Source organism: Rhincodon typus, chromosome 1 (assembly GCF_021869965.1).
Source record: "Rhincodon typus isolate 14 chromosome 1, sRhiTyp1.1, whole genome shotgun sequence".
Classification (NCBI taxonomy): Eukaryota; Metazoa; Chordata; class Chondrichthyes; order Orectolobiformes; family Rhincodontidae; genus Rhincodon; species Rhincodon typus.
The window spans coordinates 22587926-22610776 of NC_063332.1; the positions used below are offsets into that span (position 1 = coordinate 22587926).

General features: G+C 41.5%; 1 protein-coding gene across 1 annotated transcript in view; it reads right to left on the reverse strand.

Moving 5' to 3' along the window:
* LOC125484443 (probable E3 SUMO-protein ligase RNF212) overlaps positions 1-22851 on the reverse strand; it is a 79130-nt gene that overhangs the window by 50297 nt on the left and 5982 nt on the right. The window contains exons 2-3 of the mRNA XM_048603229.1: positions 8178-8252; positions 8020-8076 (exon numbers count right to left, since the gene is read on the reverse strand). Coding sequence (XP_048459186.1) covers positions 8020-8076; positions 8178-8252 — 132 coding nt within the window. The remainder of the gene's footprint in view (positions 1-8019; positions 8077-8177; positions 8253-22851) is intronic.

Here is a 22851-nt window from a genome sequence, read left to right on the forward strand (position 1 = left end):
CCCCCTTGACCTGTCCGTCCTCCCTGGACTGACCTATCTCCTCCCTAACTCCCCACCTACACTCACCTTTACTGGCTCCATCCCCGCCTCTTTGACCTGTCTGGCTCCTCTCCACCTATCTTCTCCTCTATCCATCTTCTATCCGCCTCCCCCTCTCTCCCTATTTATTTCAGAACCCCCTTCCCCTCCCCCATTTCTTAAGAAGGGTCTAGGCCCGAAACGTCTGCCTTCCTGCCCCTCTGATTCTGCTTGGCTTGCTGTGTTCATCCAGCTCTACACCTTGGTATCTCAATGCAATATTTAAGTTGTAGTTTCAGCATGTTGCCAGGTTTGTAGGCTAGATGTTGAAACAACTGACGGACCAGACCAAATAACACTTCCCTTTAAGTATGCACAATGAGCGGCATACTGTACTCAACAAGCCTATGCATGCAAAACTCAAAACATAGTGTCCAGCTTTAGACATGATTCTTCTATTGGACATTTACAGAATAATCCAGAATGCAAAAACAATTACACCAGAAACTAATTTACAGTTGTTGGTGAGGCTTGCATGCCCGAGGCTACATTTATCCACACAAGGACTCTGTTATCTGTAGGCGAAAGGAATATGTCCACACATTGTCCCTTCTTAAATGAGGAAAGGGCTGTGGAGAAAGGCAATCCCTCCTGCAGTTCACGGCAATGCCTTTACCATTCAGTCAACGTGAGGGAGACTTTGCCTGAGTGTGACGGAGACTGAAACAAAGGAGAAATCGCTTTCACTAGAAGAGCTCAAAATTGATAAGGAGGAAGTGTCGGATAGACTGTTGGTACTTAAAGCTGACAAGGCTCCAGGACTGGTTTGAGATGCAGCCAAAGACATTGAAAGAAGTGAAAACGGAAATTTCACGGGCACTGTCCATAATCTTTCAGTCTTCTGTGGACATGAGGAAGTATCAGAATATTACAGAACTGCACACATCATGCCAGTGTTCAAAACAGGTTGTAAGAATGAGCCCAGCAATTAAGACCAGTCAGTTTAACTTCACAGGTGAGGAAGCTTTTAGAAACTATAATTTGGGATAAAAGTAGCAGTCAAATGGAAAAAGGTGAGTTGATTAGGAAGAACCAACATGCATTTCCAAAGGGGAAATTATGTTAACTAACTTGGGAGCTTTCTTGAGGATGTAACATAAAGGCTCGATGAGGGTAATGGATTGATGTGGTCTACACGGACTTTTAAAAGGCATTTGACACAATACCATAACAAAAGACTTGTGAGAAACTCTATAGGTCATATAATAAAATGGACAATAGCTAAGTGGATGCAAAATCCAGAGTAATAGGAAGTAGAGTAATGGTCAATGATATTTGTTGGGCTAGATAAAGGTTTGTAATGGTGTTTCTCAGGGATCATACTCAGAACACTTTTTTTCTGTTATATTCCAATGATTCAGACCTTGGTGTGCAGGGGACAATTTCAAAATTTGTAGATGATACAATGCTTGGAAGCATGGTAACATGCGAGGAAGGAAGTGTACAACTCCAAAAGGACAGTGACATATTGGTGGAGTGGGCAAATCTATGGCAGATGAAGTACAAGGCAGAAAAGTATGAGATAATGCATTTTGGTAGGAAGAACATGTACCAGCTATACAAAATAAGGGTAAAATTCTAACGGGGGTGCAGGAACAGAGACCTGGCTATATATGTGTACAGTTCATTCAAGATGGCAGGACAGGTGACAGAAAGGACCAGAGGACAGCTAAGCTGGCCTGTTATGCTTTGGCATAAATATTCAAGAAAGGTGGTAGGGATAAACCAGAGTACTACAGATCAGTGAGTCTAACATCAGTGGCAAGAAACATTTGAAAGACAGGTGAGATTTTAAATAGAATTTAACCCTGAAAAGTGAAGGCGATGCATTTTGGGAGGATTAATAAGGCAAGAGGTATACATTGAATGGTGGAACCCAGGGAAGTACAGAGGATCTGAGGGGCCTTGATATGTATGTCAATAGATCTTTTAAGGCAGCAGGAAAGGTAGATAAACTGGTGAAGAAGGAATAAGGAATATTTGCCTTTATTAGTCAAGGGACTGAATACAACAGCAAGGAGATTATGATGGAGCTGCATAATATCTTAGTTAAGCTACAGCTTATTTACTTAATTAGCACACAGTTACTGCATTCAGTTCTAATCGTCACACTGCAGGAAGGATGTGAGGGCACCAGAGAAGATACAAAGAAAATTCACCAGGATGTTGCTGGGCTCTGGAGTGTTTCAGCAATGAAGAGAGCCTAGAATGATAGGGTTGTTTTCCTTTGAGCAGGGAAGGCTGAGAGAGGTCCTGATTGAGATCTACAAAATTATGAGGGGCATAGATTTGGTGGATAGAAAGAAATAATAGTAGAGGAATCAATAATAATGAATCACAGATTTTAGGTGACGGAGCTTTAGAGGGGATTTTAAGGAAAAGAAACATTTCGGCCTGAGGGTGGTGGGTATCTGGAACTCACTGCCTGAAAGGGCGATAAAGGCAGGAACAATCACAACGTTTAAGAAGTACTTAGATGAACACCTGAAATATCATAACATACAAGGTTATAGGTGAGGCCTCTTGTGCTGCAGTGGTAGTATTCCAACCTAGTGGTAGTGTCCTAGAAGGCCTGAGTCTCAGCTGCTCCAGAAGTGTACCATAACATGACTGAACAGGTTGAGTAAATGACTACAAGATATGCAAGTGGCACAGTGGTTAGCACTGCTGCCTCACAGTGCCAGGGACCTGGGTTCAAATCCAACCTCAGGTGACTGTCTGTGTGAGTTTGCATGTTCTCCCTGTATCGGTGTGGGTTTCTGCTGGGTGCTCCTGTTTCATCCCACAGTCCAAAGATGTGCAAGTTAGGTGGATTAGCCATGCTAAATTGCCCACAGTGTTCAGGGTTATGTAGGTTAGGTGCATTAGCCACAGGAAATGCAGTGATAGGGTTGGGGGCCTGGTGTGGGGGGGATACTCTTCGAAGGGTCGGTGTGGACTTGTTGGGCTGAATGGCCTGTTTCCACACTCTGGCAATCCTATAACAGGCCAAGAGCTGGAAAATAGGATTAGAGTAGACAGGTGTTTAATGACCAGCACTGAACAACAGGCTGAAGGGTCACTATTACTGGAGGTGGAGAAGCAGTTAATAAAGTACAAATATTCTGAGCTTCATTAATACAGCACAAGAGCAAGGGGGTTATGCTGAATATGAATCAGATACTTGTCAAACTGTACTTGGAGTCCTGTGTACAGTTCTGCATGTCATACTATTGCAATGCTCTTGAGAGAGCATAGAAGAGGTGTTCCGCAGGGATCTGTTCTGGGACCTCTGCTCTTTATGATCATTATAAATGACTTGGATGAGGAAGTGGAAGGGTGGGTTAGTAAGTTTGCTCTTGACACGAAGGTTGATGGAGTTGTGGACATTGTGGGGGGCTGTTGAAGGTTGCAATGGGACATTGACAGGATGCAGAGCTGGGCAAAGAAGTGGCAGATGGAATTCAACTCAATAAGTGTGAAGTGATTCATTTTGGACGGTCGAATTTGAATGCAGAATACAGGGTTAATGAAAGGATTCTTGGCAGTGTGAAGGAACAGAGGGAGCTTGGAGGTCCACATTCATAGATCCCTCAAAGTTGCCACTCAGGTTGATAGGGTTGTTAAGTCGTATGGTGTGTTGGCTTTCATTGGCAGGGGAATTGAGTTTAACAGCCGCGAGGTTATGCTGCAGCTCTATAAAACCCTGGTTAGACCACACTTGGAATATTGTGTGCAGTTCTGGTCGCCTCAATATAGGAAGGACGTGGAAGCTTTAGAAAGGGTGCAGAGGAGATTTACCAGGATGCTACCTGGACTGGAGGGCAACTCTTATGAGGAAAGGTTGAGGGAGCTAGCGTTTTTCTCATTGGATCGAAGAAGGATGAGAGATGACTTGATAGAGGTGTACAAGATGATGACAGGCATAAATAGAATGGATAGCTAGAGACTTTTTCCCAGGGCAGAAATGACTATTACGAGGGGGCATAATTTTAAGGTAATTGGAGAAAGGTACAGGGGAGATGTCAGAGGTACATTCTTTACACAGAGAGTGGTGCGTGTGTGGAATACGCTGCCAGCGGTGGTAGTTGAGTCAGATACATTAGGCACATTTAAGGGACTCTTGGATAGACACATGTATGATAGTAAAATGTAGGGTATGCAGGTTAGTTTGATCTTAGAGTAGGATAATAGGTCAGCACAACATTGTGGGCTGAAGGGCCTGTACTGTGCTGTACTGTTCTATGTTCTATAAGAATGGCTCCAGGGACAAGAAAATTAAGTTATGAGGATAGATTGGGAAGAACAAAACCCAAAAATTTCTGGAGAAACTCAGCAGGTATGGCAGCATCTGTGAACAGAAAGCAGGTAATATGTCAAGTCCTGTGATCCTTTTTCAGAACTTTAGGATTTGAAACGTTAACTCTGTTTTCTCTCCACAGATGCTGCCAGAACTGTTGAGGTTCCCCAGCAATTTCTGCTTTTGTTTTTTTTCAGATCTCAATATTCACAGTTCTTTTTTTCATGACAGATTAGGTCTGTTCTCCTCAGAGCGAAGAAGGCTGAGATGAGATCTGATTGAAGTTTTCAAAACCAAGAGGGGTAGGTTTAATTAGATAGGGAGAAACTGCTCCCACTCACAGAAGGACCAAGAACGAGAAGGCACAGATTAAATGTAATTTTTAAAAGAAGTGATAAAAGCTTTTTCACGTGAGTGATTTGAGTTTGGAACACACTGCCTCAAAATGCAGTGGAGGCAGGTTCAATTGAGGCATTTGGCAAGGCATTAGACGATTGTTAAATAGAAAGAATATGCAAGGGTGTGTGAAAAAGAGAGAAATGGCATTAAGTCATGGTGTTCATTTGGTGCAGGCATCATGAGCTGAATGGTCTTCTTCTGCACCATGACCCTTCTGTGATTGACTGGCTCAAATTTAATCAGTAAAAATCAAGACAGCCTGATGCCTCTCCATGCCACCAATATCTGACATATTTTTGCACTGCTGTTTCCTTTCTAAAATCATAATCCAGAGATGTGAGTGTAGGAGTAGACGGAGGCATTCAGTCTCACCTAACAAATCAAATGTCTTAACTTTTTTAAAAAATTATTCATTCACAGGGCGACAGTGGCTGGTCAACATTTATTGCCCATCCGTAGCTGCCCTTGAGAAAATGACAACGAGCTACCTTCTTGAACCACTGCAATCCATTTGGTGTTGGTACACCTCAATGCAGTTATGGAGGAAATTCCAAGATTTTGAACAAGCGACATTAAAGGAGCAGTGATTTTTTTTTCCAATGCTGGATGAAGTATGACTTTCAGGTGGTGGTATTCCCATAAATCTGCTGCCTTTGTCCTTCCAGATGTGGTTGTGTGTTTGGAAGGTGCTGTCTAAGGAGCCTGTGTTTCTGCAGTGCATCTTGTGAGTGATGCACTTTGCTGCTACTGGGCATCAGTGGTGAGAGAGGAGTGGATGCTTGTGGATACAAAGCCAATCAACCGGGCTGCTTTGTCCCGAGTGGCATCAAGCTTCTTGAATGTTGTTGGAGTTACACTGATCAGGGTAAGTGGAGAGTATTCCATCACACTCCTGATTTGTGTCTTGTACATGGTGAACAGGCTTTGGGGAGAGAGGAGGTTCAAGGATTCCAAACATGTTGGCTGCATTTGTAGCCACAGTACTAATATGACTGACCCAGTTGAGTTTCTAGCCCCATGTAACCCCAGGATGTTATCAGTGGGGGATTCAGTGATGGTGTTACCATTGAATGTCAAGAGATGATGGTTAAATTCCCTCTTGTTGGAAATGATCATTTCAATACTTGTATGGCATGAATGTTATTTGCACTTTTCAGCTCAAGATCTTGTTGAAAATGGACAGGAATTGCTTCAGTTTCTGAAGAATCACGAATGGTGCTAAATACTGTACAGTCATCAGAGAATATCCCATCCTGACTTTACGATGGAGGAAAGGTCATTGATGAAGCAGCTGAAGTCTAAGACAACTAACCTGAGGAACTCCTGTAAAGATATCATGGAGCTGAGATGATTGATCTGCAACCACCACAACCATCTTTTTTTGTGCCAGTTATGACTCCGACCAGCAGAGAGTTTTCCCTGATTCCCGCTGACTTCAGTTTTGCTAAAGCTCCTTGATGCCACACCTAGTCATATGCAGCCTTTATGTCGAGGACAGTCACTCTCACCTTACTTCTGGATTTCAGATTTTTTTTCAATGTTTGGACCAAGGCTATAATGAGGTCAGGAGCTGAGAGGGTCAAGCACAACCTAAACTGAGCATCAATGATCAGATTATTGCTAATCAAGTGCTGCTTGGTATCACTGTCAATGGCACCTTCCATGACTTTCCTGATGTTTGAGAGTTCATTGATGGGCAGTAATTGGCAGGGTCAGATTTGACCTGTTTATTATGTTCAGAAGTACCTCATGGGCAGGAAAAATTGCACCGTTTTACACTCCACTGGTCAATTATTCATTCACACTTGTTTTTCATTACACTTTACATACCAAAAAAACATGATCCTAAGATTTTGAATCATCTGTCATGAATGATGAAAATCTCAGATTTTCCGCAGATCCCACATGGCAAATACCAGTGCTTTCTCATTGATTTTGTGACACAGATTATTACAAAGCCAAAAACCTGCAGTCCTTCAGCACTGATCATGATTGTAGTCTCATGCAATCTGAATCATTGGGGACTTCCAAGAGTTAGCAGGGATGTTTGACCTCCTCATGGATGCCTGGAGGACATAGCATTTTTGCATCTATCTATGAGCCTCCCGCCATAACCAATTTTCAATTGGAACAGTTGCTTCTGAAGTCCACCATGAGGCATCCAAACTAATTGTCCTGCACATCAAAAATGGTTTTAAGTGATTTGCTCCTCAACTGAATAATAATAATGCTAATAGTATTTCAATATTTCCTCGAAATACATTGGATAGAACTTTATGCTCTCTCCCTTGGCAAATTTGGTGCTGGGAAGTCATTTAATAAAGCAGGACAGCGGCAGAAAAAGACACAAACATATTCTTAACTCCATCCTGATGGAAGTCCTTACTACCTAGCCATCAACTAGGGATTGTCAATGGACAATTCAAACTTTCTTAAGGGTTTAATTCCACTAGCATTGTCATTAACCTCGCAACAACCCATATGGGATTGCTTCTAGGCTCCTTTTTTTCAAAGGCACTCTACGCTGATGGAGGAACAAAGCTTTGGGGGAAGATAAGGGCCCAGTGAGAGTCACTCTCTGCCATTGCTCCAAATTCCATTACACTCTATCCTGGAAACCGAGACTCCATGACTCCCCTCCAGCCATCACTCTCACCCCGGCTTAGAATCCAGCAACAATCTTAGGCCTCCATTAAGTATGATAAAACTGCAGCCATTGTGTCCCTAGTGGCATTGTCATTCAAATCATCCTGACATGGAACTATATTGCCATTCCTCCACTTTCACTAGCAGATATACCTATTATCCCCAAGGGCTTCATTTGTTCAAGAAGACAGTTCGCCATCTCCTTCTCAAAGGCAATTAGGGATGCTGGCATAAGCCAGCAAAAACCACATCTCAGGAACAAAAAATTTAAAAAAACTGGATCTACTGACCAATACAGCAAGCAGGACTTCTTCCATTAAGGTCCTTGATCCCCATTGATTGCCAGTCAGGTGCCGAAATGGAAAAAAAGATGCTTTGGTTCTTCCCAAGAACAGATAAAAATGGGCTTTTACCAGTTTTTCCACCGAAAGCTGAGATCACCATTTCCTCCACAGAATACTGTCTGTTATTCATTCTAATGTTATTAGAAATTGCAATAGTCCACACAGAAATGCTCTATGATCATCATTATTATTTAGACGTAACCAACACTAATTTTCCACTGCATATTATCGGCAGTAACAATTAGAAAGAACTCAACAAAGACTAACAGTTACCTCTTCTATCTCATTTGCACATAAATGTCTTCTGTGTTTCTCCTGGAAATCCATAATCTAAGATAGTACAATTAGAATCATAACAATGATTGGTCATTCATATTAATTAAAATGCAACAAAATTCCATACTTCCATCATCATTTTAGAAATTCATTACCTGTACAAATTCTTTTAAATATCTTTCACAAACCTTCTCTGGCTGTGTAAAAAGTGCCTTGAGATCTGGATCCATCTACACAAAAAAAAACTGCAAGTGTATTATTTGATAAAAAGTACACACTCTAAGCAACTCCTTCAAAGATGTGGAGATAGCAAGGACTGCAGATGCTAGAAGTCAGAGTTGATAAAATGTGGAGCTGAAGGAGCACAGCAGGTCAGACAGCATCTGAGGAGCAGGAAAGTCAACGTTTCCAGTCGGGACCCTTCATGAAGACTACCCACGCCCTCCACCTTCTCCAAGACTTTCAATTCCCCGGCCCCAAACCCCTCATCTTCACCATGGACATTCAGTCTCTCTACACCTGTATCCCTCACGAGGGCAGCCTAAAAGCCCTCCATTTCTTTCTTTCCTGTGGGCCCAACCAGTCCCCCTCCACTGATACTCTCATTTGGTTGGCGGAACTTGTCTTCACCCTCAACAAATTTTCCTTTAACTCCTCCCACTTTCTACAAACTAAAGGGGTGGCTATGTGCACCCACATGGGTCTGAGCCATGCCTGCCTCTTCGCAAGATACGTGGAACAGTCCATCTCCCGCAGTCACACTGGCACCATCCCTCACCTCTTCCTCCGCTACATTGATAACTGTATCGGTGCTGCCTCGTGCTCAAATGAGGAGCTCGAACAGTTCCTCCACTTCACCAACATCTTTCACCCAGACCTCAAGTTCACCTGGACCATGTCCAACACCTCCCTCCCCTTCCTGGACCTCTCTGTCTCCACCTCCAGTAACCGACTTAGGACGGGCATCCATTTCAAACCCACTGACTCCCACAGCTACTTCAACTACACCTCCTCTCATCCACCCTCTGGAAAAATGCAATCTCATTCTCCCAATTCCTCTGCCTCTGCTGCATCTGCTCCCAGGATGAAGTGTTCCACTCCCGGACATCCCAGATATCCTCCTACTTCAAGGACCGTAATTTCCCCTCAACCGCATCTTCTGCATTTCCCAAACTTCTGCCCTCAAACCCCACTCCACTAAACAACAATACTAGCCTGCCAATTTCCAAATCCAACGCACCATCCTCTGCCTTTCGCCACCTGCAATCAGATCCTACCACCAAAACATTATTCCCTTCCCCATCCCTATCTGCTTTCTGTAGGGCCTGCTCATTCCGCAGCTCCCTTGTCCACTCCACACACCCCCAACACTTCCACCACACCCGGCACCTTTCCTTGCAACCGCAGGAAGTGCTACACCTGCCCCTACACCTCCCCTCTCTCCTCCATCCAAGGCCCCAAACAATCATTCCAAATCCGACGGAGATTTACCTAAATGTCTTCTAACCTGGTCTATTGCATCCATTGCTCCCGATATGGTCTCCTCCATATGGGAGAGACAAAGTGCAGACTCAGTGACCAATTCGTGGAGCGTCTGCACTCTGTACGTTCCATTCAACACCACCTTCCAGTTCCTAGCCATTTCAACTCCCCTTCTCAATCCCCTGGCAACATGTCCAAACTGGGCCTCCTCCACTGTCACAAGGCCACACGTAAACTGGAGGAACAAAATCTTATATTCTGCCTCAGGAGTTTATAGCGCAATGGCCTCAGCATAGAGTTCACCAGCTTCAAAACCTCCCCAACCCCAGCCTCATCCCATGTCCAGCCCTCCCTCTCATCCCCGCCTCCTTAATTTGACACATCCTGTCCATCTCCCTTCTCACCTATCTGTCCCACTCTTCCCTTTGACCAATATCTACAACCCCCTACCTGCATCCACCTATCGCTATCCCACCTACCTTTCCCCAGCCCCACCCCCTCCCTCTATTTCTGAGTTCCCTTCCCCCTTCCCAGTCCTAATGAAGGGTCCCAACCCAAAATGTCCACTTTCCTGCTCCTCAGATGCTGTCTGACCTGCTGTGCTCCTCCAGCTCCACATTTTATTGACTCCTACAAAGAAGTACTTGAGTACTGAGAAACTGTCTTCATTAGACACAAGCTGGTGCAACACCAAAAGCACTTCATTCCATTTGCCACTGAAATATTCATTCATGCCACCATCTCCAGATTAAATTATTAGAAACCTCTCCTAACCTCCAACCACTCTGAACTTTGGCTTATCCAAAACACTGGTATCCATATGCTATTCTGTATCAAGTTCCAGTCACCCATCACCTACATTTTCAAAACCTCGGCTTTGAAATTTTCAATGTGGGTCTAAATTCATCTTTAGTCTCAGTATTTTGAAAAAATACATTCACAGGATGTCATTGTTGATGGTTATGGCAGCATTTATTGCCTATTCCTAATTGCCTGGAGAAAGGAGTGGTGAGCTGTCTACTTAACTGGTGCGTAGGGACACCATTGTGCAGTTATGGAGGGAGTTCAAGGATGGAGAGGGCAAGCAATATAGTTCCAATATATGATAGTATGTGACTTGCAGATGGAGATTTGATTGATTTATTATTGTTAAATGTACTGACATATAGTGAAATGTATTGTTTTCCATGTTAACCAGACAAATCATACCTTACACAAGTACATCAGGGTAATAGAACAGAATGGAGAATGTAATGTTACAGTTACAGAGAAGGTTCAGAGAAAGATCAATGTTGATGTATGAGAGGTCCATTCTTAAGTCTGATAACAGTGGGAAGGAAGCTGTTCTTGAATCTGTTGGTACATGTTTTCAAACTTTCTGCCTTCTGCTTAATGGAAGAGGATGGAGGAGAATATAACTGGTGTGGGAGGATATAATATTTATTATATTGGCTGCTTCCCTGAGGCAGTGGAAAGTGTAGACAGAGTGAATGGAAGGCTGGTTATTATGATGGACTAGGCTGTGTTCACAACTCTATAATTTCTTCCAGTCTTGGACAGACCAGTTGCCACACCAAGCTGTGATGCATCCGAATAGGATACTTTCTATGGAGCATCCATTTAAATGCATCTATAAAAATCTGTTGTCAATGTTGGTGGTTTTGGGTGCAGATTTGCTGCTATAGGAGGCTTATTAAGTTACTTTGCATTGCATCCTGTCGATAGTACACATTGTAGTAACCATGTGTCGATGGTGAAGGGAGTGAATATTGAAGGTGGTGATGGGATGCCAATCATGCTTTGTCCTAGATGGTCTTGAATTTGAGAGTTTTTGGAGCTGCATGCATTCAGACAAGTGGAGAGTTTTCACATAGTTGAACTTGTCCTTGTAGATGATGGACAGGCATTGGGAGATAAGAAGGCAAGTTCGTCGCTGCAAAATCCCCAGCCTCTCTCCTGCTATGTAACCAAAGTTTTAATATAGCTAATTCAGTGCAGTTTCTTCAATTATAGCTCCCCCAGGATGTTGATGGTGGGGATATTCAGGAACATAAATGCCAGTGAACCTCAAAGGGATATGGCTAGATTCTCTCTTGTTGAAAAAAGTCATTGCCTAGCATATATATGGCAAGTATATTCCTCATCACTTATCATCTAAGACTGGATGTTGTCTAGATCTTGATGCATTTGGTCCAGGGTTATTTCAATATCTGAGGAGTCATGAATGGTACAAACAAAAACAGAAATTGATGGAGAAACTCAGCAAGTCTGGCAGCAGGTGGTGAAGATAAAACAGAGTTAACGTTTCGAGTCTAGTGACACTTCTTCAGAACTGACCTTCCCTTATAAGCATCCCTATGTCATATTTCATCTTATAGTGATCCTATGGAGGGCCTGGGAAGACCTCATTACATTAATTTAAGTTATTAAGGTTGTTTTTCTCCTCTACTTCTACCTCTTCTTTGGTGCACTTCACACTGGGGAAGATTTATGCCGGATTTATGTTGATGCCAGATTTATGTTGATGTGTAATTTGGGGAACAGGTCCGCCAGAAGTCACATTTCAAGTCATAATTAGGGAGAGGGATCCACTGATGCCACAAGCCAGCCTCTGGCGTACAAGGGGCCAAGACTGCAAACCGACATTGAAGTTCAGTCCAGGACCAAAGAACAAGGGTTAGGAAAGAGGCTTCAGCACAAATTGAGATCTGGCAGGCCTATAAATTAAGTACAAAGTGTACTTTACATGTGGCAGCTAGGCTAGATTGATAGGTGTGATATTTTCTTGCAATGCCGGAAATAAACACATGCAAATCATTTAATTTGTTTTACACATAAATTGTTTGAGAAGCTGTACCTTTTGAGAACATGCCAAAACGGCTTCAGGCAGTGAGCTTTTATTCTTAATCCACTGAATTTCTTTAAAGGCTATGTTCCCAGATAAACAAGTCCTAGGTATTTAGACCATAAGACCATATAAAATGGGAACAGAAATAGGTTGCTTGGTTCCTCAGGTGTGCTCTGCAATTCAGTATCATCATGGCTGAGCTAACATTCTTCACATTCATTTTCCTGCCCTTTCCCCACAACTCTTGATACCCCTACTGATCAAGAATCTATTTATCTCAATCTTAAATATACACAAGGACTCTGCCCCTACAATTCTGTAGCAATGAGTTCCAAAGACTCACAACTCTCTGACAGTTGAAATTCCTCCTCATCTCAGTCTTAAATTGGTCTGCCTGCATCCTGAGACTATGCCCTCTGGTCCTAGACTCTCCATTGTGAGGAATCATTCCCTCAGCATTTACCTCAAGTCCCTTAAGAATCCTATATGTTTTACTAAGATGCTTCTTGTCCTTCTAAACTCCAGTGATTAGAGTCCCAACCTGTTCAACCTTTGCTTATAAGATTACCCCTCGATACCAGAGATCATATTAGTGAACCTTCTCTGAGTTGCCTCTAATTAAATATTATATTTCCTTAAATAACAAGATCAAAACTGCTCACAGTACCCCAGATGTGGTCTCACCAGCACCTTGTACAGTTGCTGGAAGACTTACCCACTCTTATATTTCTACACCCTTGAAATAAGGGCCAACTTTCTGTTAGCCTTCCTAATTACCTGCTTTCACAAGTGGGAAAAACAGATTTGAATCCATGGGACACTGACACCAGTGCTGGGGACAGCTAGGCTCCATGTGAATCATGGTGGGATCAGAGTTCTGAAGAATTGTGTAACCAGGTTTGTGGATAGGGTTTTAAATTAAATAGTGGTGGCATAGTTTAAGCTGCGTAGGAGGAATTTCTTCAGCCAGAGAGTGATTAATCTGGGGAACACATTATTGCAGAAGACTGTACGCCAAGTCACCAAGTGTATTTAAGACAGAGATACATAAGCTCTTGATTCGTAAGGGGATCATAAGTTATGGGAATAAGGCAGAAGAATGAAGTTAAGAAACAAATCAGCAATGATCAAATAGCCAAGCATACTCGACGGGCTGAATGGCCTAATTCAGTTCCTATAACTTATGTTCTTATGGTCTGAATTTCTCTGCCATTTCCTTGTTCCTCGTGACTATCTCCCAAGATTGATTTTCTAAGAGGCCTATTTTCACTTTGATCTCTTTCTTCTGTTTTATATATTTAAAGAAGCTCATATTGTCAGTTTTGATATTCTTCACTAGTATGCAACTTTGGCATTTACTTTGAGAGGACTTGAATATAAAAGTAGGGATATACTACTAAGGCTCTTTAAGGCTCCGGTCAGGCCATTTTTGGAGAATTGTGCGCAGTTTTGGGCCCCATATCTCAGGAAAGATGTACTAACCCTGGAGTAGGTTCAGAGGAGGTTCACGAGAATGGTCCCAGGAATGAAAAGCTGAACATATGGAGAACATTTCAAGACTCTGTGTCTATACTTGATAGTTTAGAAGGATGAGGGGGATCTAATTGAAACTTACAGAATACTGAATGGCCCGGACAGAGTGAATGTTGGGAAGATGTTCCCATTGGCAGGAGAGACTAGGACCCGAGGGCACAGCCTTAGAGTACAGGGAAGACCTTTCAGAATGGAGCTAAGGAGAAACTTCTTCAGCCAGAGAGTGGTGAATCTATGGAATTCACTGCCACAGAAGGCTGTGGAGGCCAGGTCATTGAGTATCTTTGAGATAGACAGGCTCTTGATTGTCAAGGGGATCAAGGGTTACGGGGAAAATGTGGGAGAATAGGGTTGAGAAACTTATCAGCCATGATTGAATGGTGGAACAGACTCGATGGGCTAAATGACCTAATTTCTGCTGCTTTGTCTTATGGTCTTAAACCCCCATAGTTTGTTTTCTCTCCTTTTGTTATCTTTTTTTCCCTCTTTTACTGGATTCTGAATTTATTTCAGTCTTTGGGGCTATCACTTACTTTTGCCTCCTTATATTCTTTTATTTTTCTTAATTATAATCAACAAAGAACAAAAAAAGATATTGTTTCTTTGAACAGTCCTTTATTTACTGTATTCATTGTCCTTCTGGAGTATGCTGAAGAAAACAACAACTATAGTAATCTACATCAGTTACCGCACTCATAAGTTACTGAAACGCATTCACATATCAATTTAGTGTTTTTCTGAAAGTCTGCTGCCTAAATATTTGGCTTTTTAATTTAACAAAAAAAGATAAAAATTGATATACAACAATCTATTATTATATACGCAAAGATCAACTTCAATTTGTTTGGTTAATAAAATTAGTCTAAAATAATGTCATCGTATAGTCATACACATATATATTTCAAACTTCAATGACATTTATCACTCACTTCTAAACTACCCAAGTCCAAGGTAATAGTGGGAGAGAGAAGGATTCATAAACTAGAAAATCAAACAGGAGTAAAATGGTACACACTCACAACATACCTTATCTGAGAGAAATAAAGTGTGACAACGTGCTTTGCATACACAGCATATGTCCATATTCCCTAAAAAGTGTATCAAACATTAGAAATATCCTTTTTCCTTTAGGAAAACACATTTGAAAAATTGAAACAGAAATATAGCTCACTCAAAATTATCCTATTTGAATAATATTGAAGGTACCACATAATTTTGCTGAAATAAAATTTGTCATGGTTCTACTTGTGTTAATGCAGATCCAGAGCTCAATTCTGATGTTCAGCTGCAAAAATGTTTTTAATCTGCTACTTTTTAAAAAATCTGGCCTGCCCATTCAAAGCCATGGAATTCACTTTCAGTTGCCCTTGATGGACCTTCTGTTCTTGAACCTCTCCAGTCCATGGTGAAACTGTTCCCAACATGTTGACATGCAGACCAAGGATCTTAATCCAGGATGATGGATTGACAATTTATTAATATGTTCAAGTTAGGATGATATGTGTCTTGGACAGGACTGTGGAAGTGATGGTGTTCCCATGTACCTGTTTCCCTTATCCTTCTAGACAATTAAGGTTTGGCAGGCCTTGTCAAAGAAGTATTAACGAGTTATTACAATTTAGGCTGCGTATAGCAGAGACTCCAGCTACCCTGAGCCAATGGTTTAAGTAATGGTGAGTGGTTAAACTAAGGGATGTAATGTCCTGGATAGTGTTGAACTTCTCAAGTATTGCTGCAGCTGCACCTAGCCCAGCAAATGAAGAGTTTATAATGATATTTCTAATGTGCAACTTTTACATAGAATTGCTACTTGGAAGTTGAAAGACAAGCCACTTGCTACTGATGACCCTGCTTCTGGCCTGTCTTGCTAGCCATAATGTTTAGTTTGCAACAAGCACCTGGTCAATAATGATCTCAATCCTGAAAAAATGCCCAAGGTTTCAAACTGTTAAGATTCTGAATTGCTTTGGTTGATACATTCAGAATTCAACAACTTTTATTTATTGCAATACAGTGCAGCAGGACTAGCACACAGTCAAAATGTGCTTTTCAATCAATGGCTTATTAATGGAAATCCTCATCTGGTATACAAATTTATTTCTTGTGCAGTTAAAATTGTTTCCGATAGTTTCGTTAAGCAGATAATGAGAGATTAAGGGGAGGCGATGGTCTAGTGGTATTATCGTTAGACTGTTAATCCAGAGACCCAGATAATGTTCTGGGGACTTGGGTTTGAATCCTGCCATGGCAGATGGTGGAATCTAAATCCAATAAATATCTGGAATTAACAATCTAATGATGACCACGAATCTATCGTCAATTGTCAGAAAAACCCATCTGGTTCACTAATGTCCTTTAGGGAAGGAAACTGCATGCTTATCTGGTCTGGCCTACATGCGACTCCAGACCCACAGCAATGTGGTTGACTCTTAACTACCCTCTGGGCAATTAGGGATGGGCAATAAATGCTGCCTAGCCAGCGACGCCCTGTTCCCATGAATGAATAAAGAAAAAAAAATTAACATTCCACTGTTAGCAGGTTTAAAGGTGAAGACACCCCTACTTTCCTGTCCCTGCCCTCATCACAATTTTATCAGTGGCAGTGATGGTGCCAAGTGGCCTGCCAATGAGGCAATTGGGCTCTTTAATTTTGCAAGTAAAGCCTGAAGAGCCTGAACCCATCATCATCAAGGTTGAACTTGCAGCAAGATGTCACACACCAAACATCCAGCTGCCTGACCTGGTGGTAGGCAGGAAAGAGGCGTTCTTTCCTTAACTGGTCCATGGATCCATTACAGGGACCCCTAAAAGGTGTTAACTGTCCCTCACCCGCTAGATACCCTCTCCTAAATGCCTCTCAAATCCTGCTCCCAACTCCCTCACTGTCTCTCCTTCCTTACCCTCAAACACTTTACAAAGTGCCAATCCATCACCGAATGCCTCCTCAAGCCCCGAGGAGCCATATCAGCAGTGGCCAGAGTCATATTGCTCGTACTTGAACACTGACTTTGATTGACCAGCAGCTCTCTGACACAAAATATCACATCCCTTAGGAACATAAACCCAAAATTTTTTTGGAAACATGGCAAGACTTGCTGAGATCATTAAACACCTCAATTTGCAAATACAGATAAGCCATTCTCATTTACAACCTTCTTAAATTTAACAATATTATTAAATATATAATTTGAAAGGAATACATTATCAATAACCATTTCAAACAGCTCAACATAGCAAATAATATTCTATAGATGAGAGCAGCATAGTAGTTTAAATCCACTCAAAAGGCAACTCCAGACAACTGAACCCAAAAACTAAGGCTAGTGAATTTAAGATTTCAGTGAATAATTAGGTAACAGAATCCTGTTTGTGAATGTTCTGCAGAACAGCAGCTAAGTAATCCCACAAACAGTGTATCAGACCTAAACTCTGTACTCCCACCACATTCGGTTGTGAATGGTGGTGAACAATTAAACTCATTGGAGGAGGTGGTTCCACAAATATCCCCATCCTCAATAATGGAAGAGTCTAACACATCAGTGCAAAAGATTCACAGCATTCACAGCTATCTTCCACCAGAATTGCTAAGTGGATAATCCATCTCTGCCCCCTCTAATAGTTCCTAGCCACAGACACCGTTCTTCAGCCAATTTGATTCATTCGACCATGATATCAAGAAACAGTTGGAGGTACTGGATACTGCAAAAGTTATGACCCTGACAACATTCCAGCAATAGTACTGAAAACTTGTGATCCAGAACATGCCACTCCCCTGTTCAAGCTGTTGTAGTATAGTTACAACACTAGCATTTACCCTACAATGTGGAAAATTGCCCAAGTACGTCCTGTACACAAAGGTAGGTCAAACCAAACCCATCCAATTACCACCCCATCATTCTACTCTCAATCATCAGTAAAGCGATGGAAATGTCTTCAAAAGTGCTATCAAGCAGCACCTACCGAACAATAACCTGTTCAATGACGGCCACTTTGGGTTCTGCCAGGGCCACTCAGCTCCTGAACTCATTGCAGCATTGCTTTAAACATGGACAAAAGAGCTGAATTGTGGAGGTGAGGTGAGAGTGACAGCCCTTCAATATCAACGCCGCATTTGACTGAGTGCGGCGTCAAGGAGCCTTAGCAAAACCGGAATCAATGGATACCAGGGGGCAAACTCTCCATTAGTGGGAGTCATAGCAGACACATCGGAAGGTGGTTGTGGTGTTGGAAGTCAGTCATCTCAGCTCCAAGAGATCTGCAGAAGTTCCTCAGTGTAGTATCCTAGGCCCAACAATCTTTGGACGCTTCATCAATGGCCTTCCTTCCATCATTAAGTTGGTGGCAAGAAACATTCGTGTCACACAGATGCCAAGCTATGACCATCTCCAATGGCAGACAATTTAATCATCATCCCTTGACATTCAGCGCTGCTACCATCACTGAATCCCCAACTATGAATATCCTGGGGGTTACCATTGACCAGGAACTCAGCTAGACTGACAACATAAACACAGTGGCTACAAGTGCAGGTCAGAGGCTAGGAACACTGCAGCAAGTAACTCACCTCCTGACTCCCCAAAGCCTGTCCACAGGGCACAAGTCAGGAATGTGATGGAATATGCTCTACTTGCCTGGATGGGTGCAACTCCACCAACAATCAAAAAGCTTGACACCATCCAGGGCTAAGCAGCCCACTTGATTGGTACCACACCCACAAGCATCTGATCCCTCCACCACCAATGTTCTGTAGCACTAGTGAGCATTATCTACAAGACGCACTGCAGAAATTCACCAAAGATCCTTAGACAGCACGTTCCAAACCCACGACCACTTCCATCTAGTAGGACAAGGACTGCAGATACATGGGGTACAACCACCTGCAAGTTCCCCTGCAAGACACTCACCACCCTGACTTGGAAATATATCGCCATTTCTTCACTGTCGCTGAGTCAAAATCCTGGAATACCCTCCCCCTCAGGGTATTGTGGGTCAACCTACAGTACATGGATTGCAGTGGTTCAAGAAGACAGCTCACCATCACCTTCCCAAGGGCAACTAGGAATAGGCAATAAATATTGGTAAAGCCAGCGATGTCCATGTCCCACAAGTGAATTAAAAAGTGGGAAAGGAGGGAAATTTCTGCAAAAAAAAAAAATCCCTACTTCTCTACTCAAATTCAATGGAACCCCAGAAATAAAGTTATGGCTGATGACTCTACAGGAATTCAACCCAATATATCACTTCTCTGATCTTTTTATACTCTCATGGGACTTGGGTTTCACTGGCTGGCCAGCATTTATTGCCCATCCCTAGTTGCTCTTCAGCAGATAGTGGTGTGTTGCCTTTTTGAGCCGCTACAGTGCACTACAAAATCCACGTACATCCATTTCTTATTTTCCAGTTCGGAAGAAAATAACGTAAAGCAATTTCTCAACATGCAGTGTGCACTTCTAGCATTCTGTTTTAGTATACAAAAAATAATGTTTGAAGGATGCATCTCCCTAATACTACTTGTAATTAAACTTCAGGCTTATTTTTCAGGTCCAATTACAGCATGGGCCCTTACTGAAGGAAGATTTTGGCTGGAGAATTGAGCATCCAATGTGAGTAATCAATTAATATTATGTTCGATTTTCCAATGGACAACTTGGAGGCACAAACCATAGCTTAAAATTCAACCCAAAATATTTCCTTCCTGAAAGCTGATGAGTGAGCTTGTTGAATATTTACAACAATCCCGTTGCTTCTCATCTGGACAGTTAGTTCACATCTCTGGTTTACTAGCAACAAATCTCAACACATTCATACCTGGCTATTACCCATAGTAGTACTGGGAATTTCTCACCATGTCCATCATTCAACTCACACAATTACTATAAATTTTCCCAACAATCTCATTGTTTATTCAGTGAACTTATTATTTGTAAACTGGCTGCCATATTTGCTACATCCATAATTTCAAAAATTGCCTGTGAACTATTATTGGAAAGTCCTGGGGATGCAAAAGTACTTCTGACATAAGTTTCTGTACTTCCAAAATAATTCATTGGATTTAAGGCATTTTGTAATGTTACTGAGACTGAGAGCTATAGCTGGTAAAAACTAGCTCTCTTCTTCATCAAATCAATATTAATTAATAATTGAGTTAATCCAATTCAGATCTGCATTGCAACTTTGCATCTCAAACAGTAAACCTCCACATGAAAACATACTTCAGTAATCCACTCCTACCTTTGTTGAGACAAGCTTCACAGACAACATGTCCACAAGTGGTCAGAACAAATCTGCAGCTATTTGCTTTGGGCTGTTGAAAACAGTAGTTACAAAAAACCCAGACCGCCATGTCATCCAGACAACCTAACAAAAAAATTCAAGTATCATTTTCAAATTTTATTTTTAAATATAGTAAAGCCTCTTTGACAGGAACTGGAAGATAAATAAGTTAAACCGACTAAGGAACAAAATCAAAACAGTTAATAATAGTTGCTCAGAAAGCTTAACAAAACAAACTGAAAATTTTACTACTTTTAAGGATCATGGGATCTTCATGCTGATTGAAGCCAAAAATGAAAGGACATACCAAGGACCATAGAAATATCCTTGAGTTTTATAGTACCTTTTTGTACCTCACAAACATGTCCCAAGATAATGCGGGGAAAAGATTGTAGCCATCTTAATGTTGGTAACTGCATTTTGCATAGTACTATTCCACAAACGGTACTGACATGACCAGGAAACATCCAGATTGTGGTTTCTTACATTAGTGTCAACTTTTATACCTTTGACTAGCATAAATTTTGCCAAAATAAGGCAAGTATCCTTCCTGCCATCCTAACACCAATATATCAATTTGAAAGGGTGTCCAAGAGCCATGTATTTTCAGCGTAGGCATTATTTAGCATGTAAATTAGGGTTCCATAATGAAATAGAATTCTGATTTCTATGATAGGTAGGCTCTAGTTGTGACATTCTATATGTCTCATTAATGTCAGTATTTTGGACAATGGAAAAGAGGCTAAGAAAAGGTGAGTTTAAATCTATTTAATGGACTTTGAAGGTGTAGAACACAAAAATAATCTGAAATTCTGCAATCCCCTTGACCAGCAGGCCTGACAATGGCGAATCCCTTACTCTCAATCTTTCTCGGTAGCAGCTTCAGGTCATTTATCTTTGCCGAATCTGGCAACTGTATGACGAAGCATGTTTTGCATGCTGTGCACGGAAATGAGGATGATGCCTCCAATAAGATGGGTAAAGGGCACTTTGCTATTGAAAAGGCAACCAACCCACACCATAAGACAATAAGACATAGGAGCAGAAGTAGATCATTCAGCCCATCGAGTCTGATCTGCCGTTCAGTGAGATCCTGGCTAATCTGATAATCCTCAACCTCTACTTTCCTGCCTTTTCCTCATATCCCTCAATTCCCTTACTGATTAAAAATGTCTACCTCAGCACTCAATATACTTAATGACTACCTCAAACAGCTCTCTGCAAAGAATTTCACAGATTCACTACTCTCCAAGAGAAGAAATTCCTCCTCATCTCTGTCTTAGATGTGCAACTCCTTATTCTGAGATAATGCCCTTTGGACCTAGACTCTCCCCTAAGGGTAAATAACTTTTCTGTATCTAACCTGTCAAGTCCCCGAAGAATCTTATATGTTTCAATAAGGTCGTCTCTCATTCTCCTACATTCCAATACAGGCCCAATCTACTCAACCTTTCCTCATAAGACAGCCTAGTGAATATCTGAACTGCTATCAATGCCAGAATATCTGAAAAGACCAAGGAAAATCTAGACACAGATCAGCTACAATCTAGTTGAAAGGTCGACTATTCCTGATGTTCTTATTCTTACTCTAGATATTTGTACACCACTCTCATCTCACCATTTTTAAAAAGAAACACATTGGGCCTCACATAATTTTAACGGCATTGATTATTTGCTAGGAATGAAATTCACCATTACTGTAGGTGCTGCCGGTATCCAAATCCATACTGGTCAGAGAATATGCTATTGGGTTGTTGCTCTCCCTGTAAATTCTTGAAAGATCTTGTTGAAACATCTTGTTAAATGCAGTATAACTGGGTCTGTAATTGCACACTAGCTTCATAATATTGCTAAAACCCTCACTTCCCTTAAAAGGCTTTGTGGAATTTCAAATTTTGCCGATGTGATACTTTATTAAAAATAGTAACTGTTTTTAAAAGATTCTTTACAATATCATAGCGTCTATCTTAAGCAATGTGGCTAACAATGGAGTTAAAATACTGAAATAAGGAGAAATGAAATTAAAAATAAATGAACAGAGATAAATATTGGATAGAGGATTGACTAACCAACAGATAGCAGAGAGTCGGGATAAATGGGTCTTTTACTAGTTGACAAGATGTAACTAGAGGGATGCCACAGAGTTCAGTCTTCAAGCCCCAAATATTTACAATCTATATTAATAACTTGGATGCAGAGATAGAATGCACTATAGCTAAAACTGCAGATGACATTAAAATAGGTGAGAAAGTAAGCTGCATTTCAGAAATAAGAAATTTACAAATGAATACAGATAAGTTTGATGAATGGGCCGAAATGTATCAAATGGAGTTTAATGTGGACATGTGTGAGGTTATCCATTTTGCTCAGAAGAATGAAAAGGCAATTTATTGTCCAAATGGACAGAAACTTCAAAACACTCCATTGCAGAGGATGGGGATATCCACATGTATGAATCAGATGAGTATGCAGTTAGTATGCAGCAGATAATAAGAAGGGCAAACGGAATTTTGGCATTTATTGCAAAAGGAATAGAATATAAATGAAAGCAAGTGTTGTTGCAATTGTATAAGGCATCAGTGAGACTACATCTGGAATATTGCATACAGTCATGATTCCCTTACTTAAGGAAGGGAGTAACTGCATTGGAGCCAGTTTAGAGAAGATTCACTAGATTCTTTCTAGAGATGAAA